This window comes from Sciurus vulgaris (assembly GCF_902686455.1).
Source record: "Sciurus vulgaris genome assembly, chromosome: 8".
Classification (NCBI taxonomy): Eukaryota; Metazoa; Chordata; class Mammalia; order Rodentia; family Sciuridae; genus Sciurus; species Sciurus vulgaris.
Window position 1 is genome coordinate 84,645,609 of NC_136468.1, and position 19,694 is coordinate 84,665,302.

Below are 19,694 nucleotides of genomic sequence, written 5' to 3' on the forward strand. Positions count from 1 at the left end.
GATAGGTGGTGATGACAGCAACAGCAATATCAATGAAAAAAATGATATATTCAAACATCACTTGTTGATCACTATCATGTGGTTTTGTCAACTAATTTAGATAACCAATTTAAGATAACTCAGAATCGGACCTGAAAATGAGAGGTATCTCAATAAATATTAGTTATCTTTATTGCTGTTGTGACGCTGATGGTTGTTTGAATGAGGAGGCATTCAATACAATGTTGAATTGTATTGAATCTTTAGGATTCCAGAGTACATAAATAGGTGATAATGATGCTGTTCAGTGAGGAGGTACTGGAAAGGTAAAGCATTGATGGAAAGGATTATAATTTGTGTTTTAGATATATGTTCAATTTGGATTGTCATTTGGATTTTGAAGTATCTATAATGAGTCGACAGGTCTGAAGGGTGGTGGGTTAGAAGTGTAAATTTGTGAATTATCTGCATGTAGAAAATAACTTCTTCATTGAAACCATGGGAGTCAAGAGTCTATGATAAAGGCTGATGAATGAGCTTGTATAGGAAATAAAAAACAGTAATGGACAGAAGAGTAGGGAAAAAAGAAGAGTTTTGAAAATCAGATTATTTGAAAAGGAAGATTATAAATTTTGAAGCCAATGAGAGATCACTAAGAGCAGAACCAAAACTTATAGGATGTAACAACAAAGAGGGGTTTGTTGACTATTGTGACAGTTCTTTTGTTGCAGAGACAAATGGGAATCAGATTGGTGTGAGCTGACATGAGGAGGAAATTAGGAAATTGAGACAGCTTTTGAGATTTTGTTCTGAAGGGAGCAAAGGACTCAAATGAAGGTTGCTTGGTTTTATTTATTTAAGTGAGAGGAATATAAATCTGTTTAAAAACTAGTAGTAAAATTCATTTAAGATGTAGAAGTTGAATATATTAGGAATAGAATGGGTAGTTGATAATTCCTGAGAGGACATCCAAGTAAATGTGATTAATCTTGGGGGATGGGGTAGCATCCTTACCTAAGAAATGGGAAGGGGGAGAGGATTGGTAGGTAGGTATGTTTGGAATTAGAATGGAAGAGACTACAGACTTCTGTTTTCTCTAAATAGTAGGAGATGATCTGCAAAAATGGAGAAAGAAGAAGGTAAAACTAGAAGTTGAGGAAGGCAGTGTTTATAAGTGGTATGATAGCTGGCAGTGTTTTTGAAGATTATTATGAGTTTATAATAAATACTATCCTTACCTGGTCTTTGAAGCCCTGTCTTGTCTGATCTCAGCTTACTTCACCAATCATATCTTATATGACTCTTTTCTTGGCCTAGATATGTCAGCACCTCTTATATACTCTTAAAACATTTTGTTCCTTTCTTTCATGCACTTATCATCTCTCTAAAAATATAGTGGTCGCTTTTTAGTTTAATGAGTGTCTCTGCTACTAGATCTAAGCTAAGAGCAAGGACTGTTGTCTTGTTCAGTGTCATATTCCCATCATCTACCACATAGGTACTCAAGTATTTGATAAATGAAAGTTGGTGCATAGGTATATCTAGAGGTTGAGAGCAGAGTGAGAAGAAAAGTAGACAGAAAATGAAATGCTGAGAAACAGCGTATTAAAAAGATAGGAAGTAAAATGCATTGGAGATGAAGGAGCGAAAGAAAGAAAGTGTGAAATAATGTATTTGAGACCAAGATACAAATTACAAAACAGATGAAACAGGTGTATGAAGTGTTATAGGGAGGCCAAAAAGGAAAGTATTGACTGAATTTGAAAACTGATGATCTTAGCAAGTTAAGTTTTAATGGAATACTGGGGCTGGTGGGACACATTTTAGAGAATGTAGGAGGGACAGAGGGTAAGTATATGGAGAGAGAAAGCTGACTCCTGTGATGCCCAGACTTTCCAGGATGGGACTCCAGTAGTATTTAGTGCATACTGACATTTTGACCCTACATGTTGGTTGAATGAGTGAGTATAGAAGCCTATTTTGAGGGGAGATGCAATTGTATTAAAATTCCCTTCTAAGGAGACCAGAGATAATCAAGATGGAAAGTATAAAAACCAGGGTAACAGGGGCCAGGGTTGTAGCTCAGTGGTGGAGTACTTGCCTGGGTTCAGTCCTCAGCACCACATAAAAATAAATAAAATAAAGGTATTGAGTCCATCTACAACTAAAAATAATATTAAAAAACAAAAACAAAAAAAAAGAACCAGTGTAGCCCCCAAAACCTCTCTAGCCTTTCTCTAGGCCACTGTGTTCACTGCAACTCATGACTGCCTACAGTCTACTTCTCTTTCAGGGTTTCAGATCCTGGAGAAAGAGGACCTGATAATCCTAGTTTTAATTGAAACTTTTAATCAATTATCTATGGTAAGGAGACCAGAGTCACATGAAGGACTCATCTTAGGTACTGAGGCCACAGCTTCAGAAGGGGGAAAGTGTAAGTCAGCTACTCTAGTTCATGTCTGCTACAATGAATCTCTTTATTGAAATAGCTGGTATATATTTTAGTACATAATTATATAGCGTATAATTTAGTTATATTCTGTTGAACCTTGTAAAAATTCAGTTGGTATGATTAATATTTAAGAAAGATACTCTTAAGGATATGCCATCTATGCTTATTCTCATGAATTTATGTCAGGTTAGCTAACTACAAAATGGCATAATAGGATTAAATTAGTTCTTTCTTAGACCTTTTATAAAAAATTACAATTGAATTTGATTAAATGTTATACTGAAAACTTTTATTCTGAAAAATGAAAAGCATTTTGCGTCCTTTATAAGACTTGTTTTAGTAATGTCTTTTTCCACCTAATACTTTGGGAAACAGCATGCTATAGTGGGAATAACATGGACTTTGGAATCAAATTGATTTAGGTTTGAATCCTAGCTCAGTCTTATTAATTGAGTGACACTGGGCAAGCCACAACTTCTCAGCCTTATTGACATAACAATCAAACTATCCTAACCTACTTTATAATATTTGAAATAAGTGAGATAAAGAATGTGAAATTATTCAGTGACATACAAATATTGTTGGTATTATTATTACAATGAGTCTGATGGGATTTTGGATTATAAGCAATAGACATTTATTCTGCCTTAAGTAAAAATAACTATCTCAAAAATATCTGGAGCTAACAGCTTCAACAACAGCTAGAACATGAGCAGTTTTTTCAAGGAAGAACCAGTGGTTCTCTCATGCTTGTGCAGAAACCCTGCGATCAAGTTTGCAATGAAAGAACAGTCTTAATCACTGAGTGCTACTGCTATAAAGATGAATTTTCTTCCCTCTTTCTGCTATTCAAGATTCAAAATTGTGGGAGTAGGTATCTAATTGACTGGCTTTAGACCTTTTGCTGGGCCTTATGATTTTGATACTAGGTGTCCCACAAAAGCTCGTGTGTGAGGCAATTCAAGAAAGTTCAGAAGGGAAATGTTCAGGTTATGAAAGCCTTAACCTAATCAGTGTACTAATCACTGGGTGGTAACTGTAGGTAGATAGGGTGTGGCTATAGGAGGTGGGTCCTTGTTGTGTGCCTTTGGGTGTTCTGCCACACCTCAGGCAGAGAGCAATGGAATCAGTCATCTATGGACTGAGACCTCCTGCTGAAACCATGAGCCCCAAATAAACTGTTCCTCTTCTAAAATTGTTCCTGTCAGGTCTTTTGGGCACAATAACAAAAAAGTTGACTAAAACACCAGAACATGTTTCTGTAAGAAGTAAATAGAAAAAAATGTCTGATTTTTGGCTCTAGGAATTATTCTCTCAAATAGTTTATTATGAGGAATTTTTTTAGAAGTAGGGCCTAGAGAGAGTCACAACCTTTGGGACAGGAGTCCCTTGTGTTTCTCCTTTACTAGCAAAGCAATAAACCTTCTTTTTCCTTTCTCTGAAAACTGTCCTTGTTATTGGATTGGCATAGAAGACAAAAACTGAGCTTTTGGCAACCAATTCGGCACCCCAGATGGGATGCAAGAGCAGCCCCTACTCGAGCTTTCTTGGGAAGGCCTGGCTCCTCAAGGAACCCCACTTCCATGCTGAGGGTTCAACAGTGCTCGCAAACTTGTTGAAGGCCAACTGAAGGAGAGTTAGGAGATGAGCAAGTTTGCCTTTGGTCAAACCAGAGGAGCTATTAAAGGGAGGGACTGAGGGACCATCCCAGCACCTACCAGAGCTCCTTTTGCTTCAGGGAACTCCTGCCTTCTCTCCCTAAATGGTATAGGTTGCTCCATCTCATGGTCCAGTCTGAGAAAAAGGATACTGAACTCAGAAAAGTTGTGACAACTTTGGCCATTTGTTAAGTCCCAATAGTGTGCATGCTGAGACCCTTGATTCCACACATCTCGTTCCTCTTTGTGGGGACATTTGTGGTGCCACTGGTGTAGGAGTCATGGTGGGACCCAAGGACCTAGGAATATTTACTCCCTTCTGATCTGTTCTAGGTTTTCATGTGTTTGTTGGCCTTGTGTTTGGGAATTTCCTCTGGTTGTCTGTGTTTTGTTTTGTTTGTATCTATTATTGCCTCTTTTAAAACATGGCCAATACTACATTGATCCTATAGGTAGTCTCTTAGGAACGATCTTGTCTGGTCACTTTAAAGGTTTTCTCATCTGTTGGCCATGGTTTTGGGTCTCCTGTCTGGTTGTCTCTGTGTTTTTTTATTGTACAATCTTGCAGTTGGAGTTGGTCTGTCAAAGGTAAAGTACATGGAAGAAATCTGTACATGCAGGTCTGTCTGTTTTAAAGCCCTGGTTTCAATGATCCTCTCTGATCTGTTTTTGTTTGTTTTTTGGTTTTTGTTTTGTTTTGTTTTTCTTGGTCTGTTACTGGTCCTTTAAGACATGGGCCATGCTGCATTGATCGTACTCTTAGTCTCTTGAACAGAGATCTTGGCTACATGGACCACGTAGGTATAAGCTTGTCTAAGAGGAAGAGTGTTTACTGTAACACAATCTGGCTTTTGAATGTTTTTTTCTGGATTACTATACAATTCTGAAGTTGAAGTTGGTCTGTCAGGAGTAAAGTATATGAAAGAGATTCTGTGTGTACAGGCATTTATGCAGTTGCAGGATAAAGGGGTCTGAACAGTCAGGAACTAATTTAAAGGTGCCAAAAGTACTGCTTCTGGTGTGCAAGGATAGCAGGACACCAGAAAAAAAGGGTTAAAAAAGATTTCAGTCTTTTAAACCCAGTGCAATCCCAGCACTGTTTCTCAGCCTGGCCCCAGGCAACTTCAGAGCATCTCAATTTGGGTCAGTGACACCAGCCCTAAACTGAGGGAGAGAAAAAGAAATTCCAGAAAAGCTGCTTGGGCTGTAGAAAATAGCCAGAGAGAACCTGGCCTCTGCCCTGCCTTCTAGCCCCTTTTGCATAGGGCGAGTGGAGGCTGCTGGCCACAAATGATATGGCAGTAAGTTTCAGTACTGTTAGTTTATAACCTGGTGACAGGAATAGTCTCCCTTTTTAAGATCTGACAGGACACCCCATTTGGTCAGGGGATCTTCCATCACTGGAGCAAAGCAATTCTTGTTATAACAATACCCCATCGAACTAAATGCCTGGGGAGACTGGCAGAATGAATTATTGCACCCAGAAAAGAAAAAGACAGAAACTAAGGCCAACCTGTGTTTTGTAGGCAGTCTCTGCAAAGGGATCTTCAAGGAAGCCTGAAGAAAAGGTGGAAAAGGCCTCCTCCATTGTATGTCAATATGCCTAGTATAAGAAAATGGTCCAGAAGGAGCCTCTGGGTACAATTGACAGTGGGGAACTCAAAGTTGATGGCATTGTGATAATGATAAGGGAGACAGGTCATGCTCAAAAATACCTTGTGCTCCCTTTGAATACAACCTGGGAGAAAAAAGATTAAGGCACAGATTTTGTATAGGCTAGATTTCCAATCCTCTCCTGGGATGAAATTTGTCATGTAAATTAAATGCACAGATAATATTTATAAGGACTGTGTCAGAATATGAATTTAAGAAAGGTTTCAAAGCTAGAAAAGATAAAGTTATGGAAATATTTTAGTATGGAAAATTAGAAGGTAAAAGAATGTTTCTGAATGAGAAAGTATTTTGTCTGGTAAAGTAATATTCTTGTATTAAAGTCCACGATGAAAGAGGACAAAACTAAAGCTGTAAAGAAGTTGTGAATATTTTAGTAAGTCACAGGAGGTTTGCGGAAGGTAAATCTCAAAAAGTTTGTGTTTGTGATTAAATTGGCTATAATCAGCACAAAGTTATTTGAACTTTAATGTACTGATATGAAGCAAAGTTGGAAACTGGATCTTCTCTTATCTATTGAGATAATTCTTGTATTTGTTAGGTTTTATTAATTGGGGAAACTAAGTCTTAAAGGAATTAGGGTTTATACCTGCTTTAAAGTCATAAATGATTACATTGTAACTGGTAAACAACTGTTATTTAGGTTATGACAATATTGTTGACACCCAAAATATATGTGACTAGGTATATGTATGCATCTGGGAACTATATCTGTCTAAGCCTTGTCTGTTATGTAAAAGTTTATAAAATGAAAGTTTATAAGTTTACTGGCAAGATAACCAATAAGTGCTCCATTTTATTCATTGTATTTGACATAAAAGGGCCACATTGTCCTTTGAAGACCTGTCTTATATCTGTTTGCTTTGACTATGTCCATTTCTGATCATTAACACTGTTTCCTAAATGTATAAGAGATTTAAGGCTATCCTTTAATTTTTGCTAGTACTGCTAACTCATGCAGATCTGTAATTATTGATACCTTACACTCTGAATTCTAAATTGTGCTTTAAAAGTTAAACTTAGTTAAATGTAAAGCTTAGGGGAAAGTGCCTTACCAAGTTGTTCTCCAAGCTAAAATTATGTGTAGCAAAAGTCTCAGATTTGATTGGTATTTATTCATGTCATTTGTTGTTTTATGGTTGGCAAAGTAACCTGTTGTCAATAAGGTATATATACAATTTTGTGTTACTCTTCACACTGGCATTGGAATTTAAATACATTTTTGGAACATTAAAAAAAAAGTAGGAGTAGGTCCTAGGGGTTCTTATAAGAACAGGGAGTTAGAGACTAGATAAAATCCATAAATGTCCACTACACCCCTTATCCTGTCCAATAAAACATACATGTTCTTATTCTCATTCCTGTACTTAAAAAGTCACCAGTCTAATTCCAAGTTGAGCATCATTTGCTGATAATTCATTCCTTCTGTAGTCCTTTCAAGATCCTAGAGACTATGTAAGAATAGATGCTTTATGTGATTTTGGAGAGAAAAAAAATTAGTTAAAACTTACATAAATATAAGAGCAAGGTTGAAAATAAAAAGTAGAAGGAACAACTGGGCACAGTGGCACACTGGCTCACATTATTGTTCCCAGCCAAAGTCAGGACCAAAACTTATTTCTGAGAACAGAGGGTTTTTCCAAGAAAACATGAGAAAAGAAAATGTCAGCTTCGGGCTTTTCTGCAGTTTTAATTCAGAGTATAAGACTAAACTCACCTGGAAGGAAACATATGTCCAGAGGCTAATAGGGGAACTATTTACCATTGATAGAAGAGAGTTCATCTATGCATAATGATGTCTCTGGCATATTGACACATTCTTTTTCTTGAGCAAAATGTTAAAATTTGCAGGGGTGATAGGCTCAGTCACCAGGTTCCCTAGAGTTCCTTTTTCTTCTCTGTCATCCATCCTGTGCATGTAAAGCTTCATTTTAATTTCTTTCTTTCTTTTTTTTTTTTTTGGACCCTGTGTTCCTGGTAACCAAGTACTGACTGACTGAGGTTTATCTATTGACTGTCTTTCCTCTGTTTTGAGAAAGGATTGACCCACATTTGTAACAGGTAGCTCTGAAAAGCAGTTTGTGACTTTGTATTCTCTACAGTTCTCTTCCTGGTTGTTCTGCATCTTTTTATGTACATTATGATCTTATCCTGATGTGAAATTTCAGTTTCTGTGCATCCTGTCTCTTGGAGGAGTCTTTGCTCTTTTCACCTCCTTTGATCTCAGCTGGAAAATGACCTGAAGTAGATTCCTTTAAGTCCTGTGGTTCCATAAGACAAATATGACCTTTATATTTTGCTCAGGACCTTGCCTTTCCTCAGTATCTGAATTTTCCAGGTCTTGCGAACTCAGTGGCTGCCTACCTATTCCTTTTACCTGTTTGTGCCAAAGTAGGCCATGTCTCTAGTGTCTTCTTTCCTGTTGTACATTTGTTCCTTTTAGGCAGCCCCACTGACTTGTTAACCTGCTTAAGTCGGTTCTTCATCTTTCTGTATCACATAGTGCCAACATTACTTAGATAAGAATACATTTCTTCTTTTTCTTTTAATTTTGGGCCTAAATGTTTGTTTTACTAATGTACTTCTTCCTCTAATGCCTTTCTTATTGAGATTCCCATAGTGGGAAATGAGAGGTCTGTGTGCTCAGGATTGATGCAGTTACTACCAGTCTTCACCAACCTTCAAGTGTGATACAATGCTCCCTTAGAGTTTCATTTCTACAAATTTCTAGATATGTTCTACCATATCATGTACCACTCCTGTTTTCTCACCAGTATCACCTTGAAAATTACTTACAGTACAAGAAATATTCTTTCCCCTTTTCCTCTTCAGATCTATCTGAAGTACAGTGATCACCCATTATAGTTGTCCTAGCCTTCTAATTAAAACAATGTATATAACTTTAGGAGGAATTCTACAAATTTTTCCTAGATCCAGGTTCTTTCTGAGAAAACTATTTTAGTCTATTCCTGAATTCTTCTCTTTCTCAATTTCTCTTGGCTCATAACTCCTTCCTTGAATAAATAAAATATTGATCTTAGTACCATTGTTTAAAGGGCAACTATTCCAAAGTGAATTTCCTTTCCCCTCTAAAACCATTTGGTCTGACTTGCCATTTTTCCCTTACTAAAGGAAATCTCTTTTCCTTTAGCTTAATCTGGTTGTTTGTGTGTCTCTTTCTTTTTTTTTCTCTTCTCACTTTTCCATTTACATTTTTCAGATTGTATGTTTATGAATTAAATTAGAATTACAAGGGTGCCTCCTCATTAAGTTTAGCCAGTGAATATGTATTATTCAAAAGTTAATGGGTGTGTTTTGTTTTTGTTTTACATTTCTTACTCATTAGCTCACCTAAGGGCTTGTTAACTCTCATTCTCTAACTTAACCTGGGTCTTTATCTCTTCCCACTGTCTGTGGATATACTTTAACTGATTAGCAGGAGATACTGTTATGGAGCGAGCTAGGGCCTTCTGAGAAACTGAGGTAATGTGAAGACCCCCTTCAAACCCGAGTCTTGTGATCAAGTCAGAAAGATTTCAGACATGTTGCTCAGATTAACAGGAATGAGTTTATTGAAGGTACAGGAAAAGGGAAAGGGGACACTCTCAAGGGAGAGAGTAGGTTCTCTCAATGAGGCCTCTTCCGTACTCCAGTTTTTTTGAGATCCCAGAGAAGTTTCCAGAGATTCCTGCCCCAGGTCCACCTCTTGTCTTTTGACTGCAGGATGACATCAGACTTTCAAGTCCCTACTGTCATGGCAACTGTAGGTCACCTTGGCCCATGCTGACTGCTTGTAATTGGATTCTTAACCATACATTCTTAAGATTTTATGGTTAAGAGGAACTATTCTTATCCCCCAGAGTTTCATGGTCTGGTCACAAAAGTCTCCTGGGTTCTTCCCATAGACATTATGTTGGGCCTGCATTTCTCCTGCAGTTAACAGGTAGTTTGCTAAGGAATGTGACATACCCTGTCCACTTAGGCCACGCATGGCTGTAGGTAAATTGCTTCTTGGAAAAGAAAGCATGTGGGGTTGTCAACACACTGGGCCATTTTACAGAATTATTCTAACTTTGTGTTCCCCCATTTGCACCTGTCTGTCTCCTAACAGTACCTCTCTTTCTAGGTCAGTACCATCCATCTCTTAGTGAAGTCTATGGATCTGTTATAGCACAGTCAAATAAATGTACCATTTGGACACAAATGACCCCTCCCACTTCACCTCCATGCATATAGCTGTAGATAACTCATTTGCTGTTCAAAGATCTCCACTGCTCCAATTGCCTGAAGTGCCTGTAAATTTGACTAATAAGTCCCCTCTTTCTCAGTATGTCTCAGAAATGTTTTTGCTGTATTTTGGTTTAGCCTTGTGTTTTCTGGAAGTTCCCATCAGTAACCATAGATTACTCTTATCTGAGAACTCCATGATCTAATATGATCTGATTTACTTGCTATTCCATTTTCCCTTTTCATTTCCTCTCCTTGAGCAGCTTATTTGGCTTGTTTTAATCAACAGCTTGTCAAAAATAGTTAGCTTGATTTTGCTACTTAATATTTTTTGGTGTGGTAAAATGATGAGAGCTATGCCTACTCAGCACCCTTTCCCCAAGTAAAAGGAAATAAATATTTCAAAATGTAACACTATAAAAGTAGCAATAGCTTTAGCAATTATCAGCCTACATATAATTTCTACATACTTATCTACAGGCCTTGTTAAAATATCTTAAAATAATCTATAAAAGCGAAATTTTGTTCATCTTTTAGCCTGCTATTTGGGGCCTGTTTTCTCTCTCACTATAAGCATTAGCAGCTTATTTGGGTTTTTATTCACAACAAAAAATAGGAAATAGCAAGGATTGATCTAGATATTAATAATTTTATTTAAGTACTTAGAATTTGCAAAAGCTATATCCTCTGAGCTACTAAGCCATTATTTAGATTTGTGAGTAATAAATTATTTTGTTCTAAATATATTTTTTGCCTCATATTCACAGTTTCTAGAAGAGTATTTAACACATGTAGACACCAAATTTTCTGTGAGCCTAACCTATACATTATATCTTCAGCTTCATTAAAAAATTGAAATTTTATTTAGCAGAATGGACATTTGTTTTTCCTTAAAATTCATTTATTTATTGCAAACCTTAATTCATAAGTCCATTTTCCCAATGTTTTAATTAAATGTTTACTCTAAATCTGCCTTCTTTCAGCAGCCTAGAATGACACTGTTTTGGCCTTTGTCAGAAATCATAATTTAAAACTGGCTGCTGTCCAACTTCTATCAGAAGTGAGTTTGAGAGAAGAGTTATTTAAGGAAAGATTGCTCAAGGGACATTTGGTTTATCTGCTCTGTGTATTCTGCACTGTTTCTGTTTCAAGTTAGAACTGTGAAGGCTATTTTCTTGGGAAATACCATGTGTGCTCTGGATTTTATCAAGAATAGCTATTTGAGGAAAAAACATAAAAACAGATTGCCATGTTTGAAAAATTGTCATGGCATTGCTAGTATTCATTTAATTTCTCCCAGAAAAGCTCACCAAGAGAAACACTTTACAGTTTATGTCAGGAAAAAAAAACTTTTTTTTTTTCCTTGACTGTGGGAAGCTCAGCACCAAATTTTTATACCACATTACAGCAACTCTGTAAATCCTTCCTCGGTATGTCTCACAAATTCTGTGCTGGAAAAAGATTGGATTTCAATAGAAACTAGAGATAAAGCATGTGGTAAGTAATGTTTTATATGTATTGCTAAGCTAAGCCTAATGAGTCCCTTTTAATTTTTAATTTTTCTTTTGACTAGAAAACATTGTGTGATGTGATCCTCATGGTCCAGGAAAGAAAGATACCTGCTCATCGTGTTGTCCTTGCTGCTGCCAGTCATTTTTTTAACTTAATGTTCACTAGTAAGTATCTTGAGGTAAATCATACCATTATTTTTTCTGTGAGAATTAGATGGGGCTAAGAGAAAATATGTCATTTTTCCTAGTTTTTAAAGCATTTCAGAATTAGAGCTATAAAGCAGTGAAGAGACTAAGAAGTGGCCATGACCTCAACATCAAAACCACAAGTTGCAAATTTATTAGGTCATTTTGTATCAAAAGGTCAATTATGAAAATGCCTAGAATTTTTCAATTATAAGAATATATTCTCTGGGTTCTGCTATAGCCCAGTGTTAATTTTTCTTTTCTATTGTGGGATTTGGTCGTGTCCCTCCGTCCCCAACCCCAGAAATTGGTTTTATTTGATGTACCCAAGTCTTAAGTTTCTCAATAAAGAAAAAAATCTCCACCAAAAAAAAAAAAAAAAAAAAAAAAAAAGAAGTGGCCATGTGATGATTGATCAAAGGAAAAATGTCTTTTCATTAGCCCTAGGGGCCAGATGCCTTTAGTGATAAAGATAGGCTTCAACTTGAATGCCCAAACTTTTCTTTGTTGTTCGTTTGTTTGTTTGCAGTGCTGGGGGTTGAATCCAGGGCCTCACTAAGGCTAAGCAAGTGCTCTGCACTGAGCTGCATCCCCATGCTCCCAGAGTTTTCTTCTTAACCTCAAATGGAGAAGCAAATAAACACCTCTGTCTCAGTGATATTTAATCTAGCAAGTTAAAGTAAGGAAAATGAGATCCAGTATATTGTAAAGTAAAGAAACCTGAATTTGGAGTTGAGAACTGGGTCCAAGTCCTGATTCCTCTATTTAGTACTGTTTTATAATCTTAGTCAGAAATAATGTATCTATTTCAAGCTTTCTCTTTGGTGTTTTGGCTACCTAGGTTCTAGCTCCCAGGGTTTTTAAGAGGAATGAGAGATTGGCAAGTGATAGATGACTGTAGTTATCATTGTTCATATAGGTTTGTTCCACCTATGTTAGAGCTATTTTGTTCCTAAGAGTGGGCTTGAGGTATTTTAGGAGTTTGGGGAAAACTAAATCTAGCTTTATGTCTTTGTTCACTTGTACTTCATCAAGTTCTTAGATTAATTTAAGGTATATCTCAAGTGTTGAAAGTTATTTTGTATTTATTATAGGAATGTTGGACTTGCTGAGGTACTTTCTTCTAGTAAATCTGTCCTATTATTCTTCTCCATATTTAATATGACTTGGAATACTGTCTCTTTCTTCAATTAAACTTGTGATGGTATAGGGGCCATTTACATTTCTCCTCTTCATTTTAGCTAACATGCTTGAATCAAAGTCCTTTGAAGTAGAACTCAAAGATGCTGAACCTGACATTATTGAACAACTTGTGGAATTTGCTTATACTGCTAGGTGAGTCAAGAAGAATCATTTCTGTTGTAAAGGAGCAACATTGGCAAAGCATTGTTGTAACAAATTGGTGTGCTCCAGAGTCTTCAGAATGAAAAACTATAAGGATGGAGGAATTTGAAGGTCCTATGTCACATGAGGGTACATTTTACAGTAATATTATTTAAATTTAAAAACTTTGGGGGAAATTAGTGTTCACCTTAACTTATTTATTTACAGAATTTCTGTGAACAGCAACAATGTTCAGTCTTTGTTAGATGCAGCAAACCAGTACCAGATTGAACCTGTGAAGAAAATGTGTGTTGATTTTTTGAAAGAACAAGTTGATGCTTCAAATTGTCTTGGTAAGAAATGCCAGATCCTGTTTTGAAAAAATCTTCATTGTGTATTTTTATTAAAGAAAAGGAAAAAAAAAAAAAAAAAGCATGGTTGCAAGTATCCTCATTTAACCTTTGTCCACTAGAATATTTTCTAGTGATAAAATTTTAAGAGGAGCTTAGTAAGATACCTGTTATCCTGGGCAGCCACAAGCTCAGTTAATATTGCATCAGCATTTCCCAAAATGCAAAATGTTTTTTTAATGTGTTTTCATATATCAAGAATAAGGAGTCATGATTGTATCTATTGGTAGTATGGCATATGATAAACATGTGTGTTTACTTTTGTTTAAGTATTTATGGCATGCCAAAGGCTGTCACAGATAAGAAATTAGAAGTCACGATGTAAATTGATGATGGTCACATAGCCAATACATAAAGGAGCTGGGATTGGAATCAAGTAATCTAATTCTTAGTTGCTACACCATGCTGCCCCTCCACAGTGTCAAATATACTGGTTTATACTAAAGCACATAATAATTATAAATTATAAATTAAGGTGCTAATTGAGGAACTGGCATAGCTCTCCATTAGGAAGCCATCAATAAAGTAAGCATTTTTTAACTTGATAAGAGACAGAGAAAATCTATCAGTTTCCAGAGTGTGGTGTGCTTTCCGCTTCAAAATGATTCTGAGAGGCAATGAATAAAACATCCAGATCTTTGCATTTACATTTTCTTACTCTTAAGGTATTTCAGAACCTTTAAGGAAAGTTTGGAGTGCTAAGAAAACAAGTAGGAAATAAAAGTGAAATCAAGGAAATAGAGTCTCTGGAAGTGAGTCAGTGCTGACTATTGACCCAGGAAAAAAGATAATGAATACAGATGTCAAGAAGCGACAGCCGGGGTGAAGGCCTCCTGGAGATGCCTCAGAATTTTTGCAGGCCTCCTCTGCCCCTCTTTTTTCTAGTCTTCCCACCTTCTGGGCACTTTGGTACTCCTTCCAGCACACACCCTCACTATGAGCACAGAGAGAAAACTCAGAACATTAGCAAAAAGGAAGTAGAATAATTTCAGAAAAGAATAAAAGCCAGGCAAAGTGAATAAAAATGAGAGTTAGCCTAGCATCTAGAAAAGGAGTTGGACTTGATAGGGCAGAAGGGGAAACAGTTATGCAGGTGAACCTACTAATGGAATTTTTAAAAGGTAGTCATGGGTCAGCATAGTGAAAAATGCTTTTGTGTTAGGAAATAAAAGATTCATCTCTTATCCCATCTGTGCAACAGAGACACTCTGGGAAGAGATTCCCCCTCTCTCTGTGCCATTGTTTTGGGGCTTCATTTATCAATAAACCTTAAATTCCTGAGATTTAAGTTTATTTTCCCTTATGTAAATGCACATTCAGATACAATGTATTTAAAGAAGGGAAATGTTTTTTAAAAAGTTTTGGGAAGATGAGGACTTAAGTGTATTTCTCTAACTCCCTAGCACTCTAAATTTCCTACTAGAGTGATATAAAATAGCTAAAACACAGGTAGGAAGTAGATGTAATAATACCAAATATGGTGTTGAACCTGGAGTGAGTTCATGCTAAGCACATCTTAGGCTTTGGGCTTCTGAAGAGACCCATTTAGGTGTTCTGCCTCTGGATACCTTCTGCCATCATTGTTACAAAGCTGGAAGGAAGGATAGCCCAGCACCCCAGAAAGGGGTTGATCCTCTGCTAAGCCTAGGACAAAGACAGTGGCTCAGACAGCTGAGCCAACTGCAACACCAAGAAACGAGAGGAAGAGCTTCTACCTGCCTTCTGTGTAACTCTGAGCATGGCTGTCACTACCAACCCAATAGAGAACTGTCCTAGTTTTCACCACCTGTCAAGTCCCGGCTGCCCAAAAGATCCCAACAGTCTGACCTCCACACGTACTAATGGAACCCATGGCAGCAGATTGAATTGGGCAAAAATCATATAAAGTTCAAGGAAACCCAGTAGTTTAAAGGATATATATCAAGCTAAACAGCCAAAATAAGTAATTCATACAGGCAAATTTAATGAAGAAATCAGAGAACTTAGGATCATTCAAAGGGAAAAAAAATATTATTTTCTAGTTTTTGCCATCCAACCAAATTGAACAACAGAGATACTCTAAAATCCAAACTAAAGAAGATCAAATGGGAACCTTGCAAAAATGCAAAGGAAAAGAAGCCACTAGTGAAAGGATAAAAGATATGAAAGGAATACATAGAAACACTAATGTGAAGTAGGAGTTCTAGGAGGAACAGATGGAGGAAAAGCAAAAATCAAAGAAAAAGCAGAAAAAAACTTATTTGAACTGTAAAAACATTAACGTTCAGACTAAGTTTTATGAAGTACCAAGCTGATTATTTATAAATAGCCTCTAAGGTAATCCTCCCAGTGATATTTTTTATCTCCAAAGACTGAGAACTTATATTTGGTGTGATGAAAATACTCTGAAACTAGATAATAGTGGTGGTAACCTGTGGTAAATTTTGTTATATGTAATTTACCACAATAAGAAAAATCAATATTTAAAAAATTTACAAACTTTCAGAGAGAAGGAGTATGATGGATTATTAAAACAAAGCCTAAATTATTTCTATCCCTGTACATACACCCATCCCTTTGCAATGTGACTCTGTAGTTTCTTTCAGCAAGAGATGGAGTCTGTTTTCCATCTGTGTAATCTGGATGTGACTTGTATGACTTGCTTCAGGGCATTAACAGATTTGATGTGAGCAAAGTCTTCAAAAATGCTTGTTCATTAGAACTTGCCCTATTCTGCTGAGAACGCTTCTGCTGCCACAAAAAGAAGGTTAGAAATTATTTAAACAGAGTTGAACTCTCCTAGTTGGTGGTCACAAGACCAACCAGCCTGCTGTTACCAAATACGTGAATGAGGTCAGTTTAAACAATCCAGCCTCAGCCAAACAACCAATTGACAGCAGAGATTAGCCAAGTAGTCCAGCAGAAGAGCCACCATTGACCCATACAATTACAAGAAATAATAGATTTTTTTTTAACTGTACCCTAAAGTAAGAAGATAATAGATGGGTGTGGTGGCACACACCTGTAATCTCAGCAACTCACGAGGCTGACACAGGAGGACCGTGCGTTCAAAATCAGCCTCATTGCTTATATAAAATATAAAAAAGGGCTGCATATGTAACTCAGTGGTTAAGTACCCCTGGGTTCAATCCCTGGTTTAAAAAAAAAAAGAAAAAAAATATAATAGCAAAAGGTTTGCAAATGAGAGTGGAAAAAGAAAAGAATTATGTTCTAAGACATTATTCATTTGGGAAATTTTAAGGAAATAGTAAATAATCACCTAATTCTAAGAAAACTATCAGAGGAAGGACAGAAGCCAAGTGAGAGGTAAATAGCCCAAATAGGGATATGCTGATTATCTTAGCTGCAAGCAAAATAAACTGATTTTTGCTGGTTTAAAGGGGGAATTTGTTGAAAGACTCATGAGTTACTCAGAGAATTGCCCAGAAATCAGAAAAATAGGCTTAGAAAAAGTGTAAGGATTTGAATAGCACAAACATGTTGAAATAGCACAGAATGTTTTACTCAGTGGATCTCTGAATACAAATCATTTTCAGATTCCCTTGGAGTATTTATAAATACTGATCACCAGAAATAGATTCTGGAGTACCTCAAAGAGAAGAGACGAGACAAAACCACCATTCCCTAAGTGTACAGTGCAGTAAAGCTAGAAATTAAACACAGAAGGCTCTCTGTTTCCTTCAGCCCCATTCTTAGCACTTGGAAATTTACCTGAAGAATTATTTTGAAAAGTACTTTTAAAAGAGGTATTTAAAATTAACTTATAGACTATATAGAAAAATATGATAAGGCAATTATAAAATCAAACCTTTGAAATGTAACCAAAGTATTTCTTGGAAGAAAATTAATAGTCTCAAAATGTTTTCCAAATAAATGCTTTACATTTTGTTCTTTCTTGACATAAACATCCTGCTCAAAGATGGGGAAAAAATTTAAACAAGGAAAATAAAATATTCTTTAAAATGTAAATTAATGATGTAGAAAAATTAAACTAATAGATTAGACTTGATTAGAAAGACAAAAGCTAATTATTTTAAAGAACAATATAAAATAGCCTCAAACTTTAATCAAGAAGAAATATCAAAGGACAACATTAAGAATTAGAACTATAGACAAGAAAGCAAAAGACAGTAACTAAAATTGATTTCCAAAACAGATAATTTGAAATTGATAACCTAAAACAATTGAAAAGATTAAAAATGTTCTCAACTAATGCTGTTTGCTTGATGATTTTATGGGTTAATTCTTCCAAGCTTCCATGGAATGATGGTCATATTTTTTAAAGTATCTAAATCATGGAAAGGATAGAAAATGTCTCAGTTCATTTACTCTATTAGGATAGGATCATCATAATGCCAACATCAAACAACAAGCCTATGTAAAGTATGTATGTATAAATGTACATAAAACTTTAGTTTCATTTAGAGGGGTTGATTTTTTAATGCTAAAAATGTAAAATATATAAAATACTTTTTTGTTTGTTTGTTTGTTTGAGCTAGGGTCAGGCTAGCTTCAAACTCCTCTTACCTCACCCGCTTGAGTAGATGCAACGTTTACATGCCACAGCTCCTGGCTTTGAATGTTCTTTGAAAAATCCTTTTCCTCTCTGGTGCAGAATGACTAAGAAGTTATGTGTGTGGTGACAGGGAGTATAGGGATCTCTGTACTTTTCAGTTTTGCTGTGTACCTAAAACTACTCTCAAAAATAAAGTTTATTAATTAAAATAATAGTAATAATATTGTGTGACTAGGTAATATTTACTTAGAAATGCTACCTTTCAATGAGTTTAGTCTGAAGAAATCTCTTAATTTATTAACAAGCTATATGAGAAATAAATACTTCAAATCTTAGAAACAGGTGCTGACAGCACTTTTGTGATTTTAGTACCTATTCCTGATGTACATAAACTCTTAAACTAGAAAGAGTTGTTAGTGAAATATCATCTCCCTGGTGGGAGCAGAAGCATACAGATATAACAGACTTTTCATCATGAGCATTCAGTATGCCATGGCATTGGTCAGCACCTTTTTACAAAGGAGGTAGAAAATGCCACCTGATCCAACAAGTTGGTCAGCAGACATCAGTGACAAGAACCTTTAAGGTATAAATATGATGCATCAAAACTCATTATGTGAAGACATGAACTTGAAATATGAAAGAAAAATAATTAGGAGGCCTGCCACAAAAAGCACATACAAAAATATAAAAATAACCAGTGGTTTTATACAGAAGAAGAGTTATTAAACTTTTTCTGTAAAGGGCCAGAAAATAAATATTTTCTTTGCAAACCATATGTCGTCCTTGTTTTCTCCCATTCCTGTCCTCCTCTTTCACTTTCACCCTACTCTTCTTCCCTTATTCCTCTATTTTTTTAAATAACCATTTAAAAATGAACAACAACAAAAAAAAAAAAAAAAACCTTAAGCACCATTCTTACTTGCTGACCATAAGAAAAAAACAAGCTCTTGTGACTGGATTTGGCCCATGAACAATACTTCACAGAGTTCTGATATGGAACATAAGTATCCAATTAACAGGGAAACTCCCACCTAAATGAAGATTAAAATAGCTCGAAAATACTGAAGGGAAAATACATAGGGCCTATATGAAGAAAATTGTGTTATTTACACTGAAGATCATAAAATCTAAATAAACACTATGAATGTATTTATCAGAATATAATTTGATATATGTCCTGTTCTTAAGTGGAATTCCTCCATGTTGCAGAAGTCCACCATCCCCAAAGTAATCCACAAGTTCTGAACCATCCTAATTTATCATGTCAGGATTTTTAAAAGCAGAATGTTAATTTATTTTTAAATTGATTTGTAAGAGAAAATATTTAACAATAAACAAGAAAAGTTTAAAAAGCATTGAAGGGGGCTTTCCCTACAAAATATTAATATTAGCCAAACCTCAACAGTGACATTAGTACAAAGAATAGACAAATCAGTGGAACAAAGAAGGATTCAGATTTATGAAATTTAGTCATGTCTTCCTGAAGTCGTGTTTTATCTTTAATGTATATTTGATTTTTTTTATTCATATATTTTCTTTCTGTGTTTAGGTATAAGTGTGCTTGCAGAGTGTCTGGACTGTCCTGAATTGAAAGCAACAGCAGATGACTTTATTCATCAGCATTTTACTGAAGTTTACAAAACTGATGAATTTCTACAACTTGACGTCAAACGAGTAACACATCTTCTCAACCAGGACACATTGACTGTGAGAGCAGAGGATCAGGTGACTAAAGTGTCTTCTTACATTTTTCTTAGT

General features: G+C 35.9%; 1 protein-coding gene across 3 annotated transcripts in view; it reads left to right on the top strand.

Annotated features, from left to right (window-relative positions):
• Positions 1-19,694, top strand: part of KLHL7 (kelch like family member 7) — a 57,546-nt gene that overhangs the window by 4,271 nt on the left and 33,581 nt on the right. For 2 of the 3 annotated variants that reach the window (XM_079150577.1, XM_079150578.1), the window contains exons 2-5: positions 11,561-11,663; positions 12,926-13,019; positions 13,236-13,360; positions 19,486-19,661. In XM_079150577.1, the coding sequence (XP_079006703.1) occupies positions 11,561-11,663; positions 12,926-13,019; positions 13,236-13,360; positions 19,486-19,661 (498 nt within the window). Of the gene's footprint in view, positions 1-11,343; positions 11,485-11,560; positions 11,664-12,925; positions 13,020-13,235; positions 13,361-19,485; positions 19,662-19,694 lie in introns of those variants that run through there. The other variant, XM_079150579.1, reaches the window with a different exon arrangement.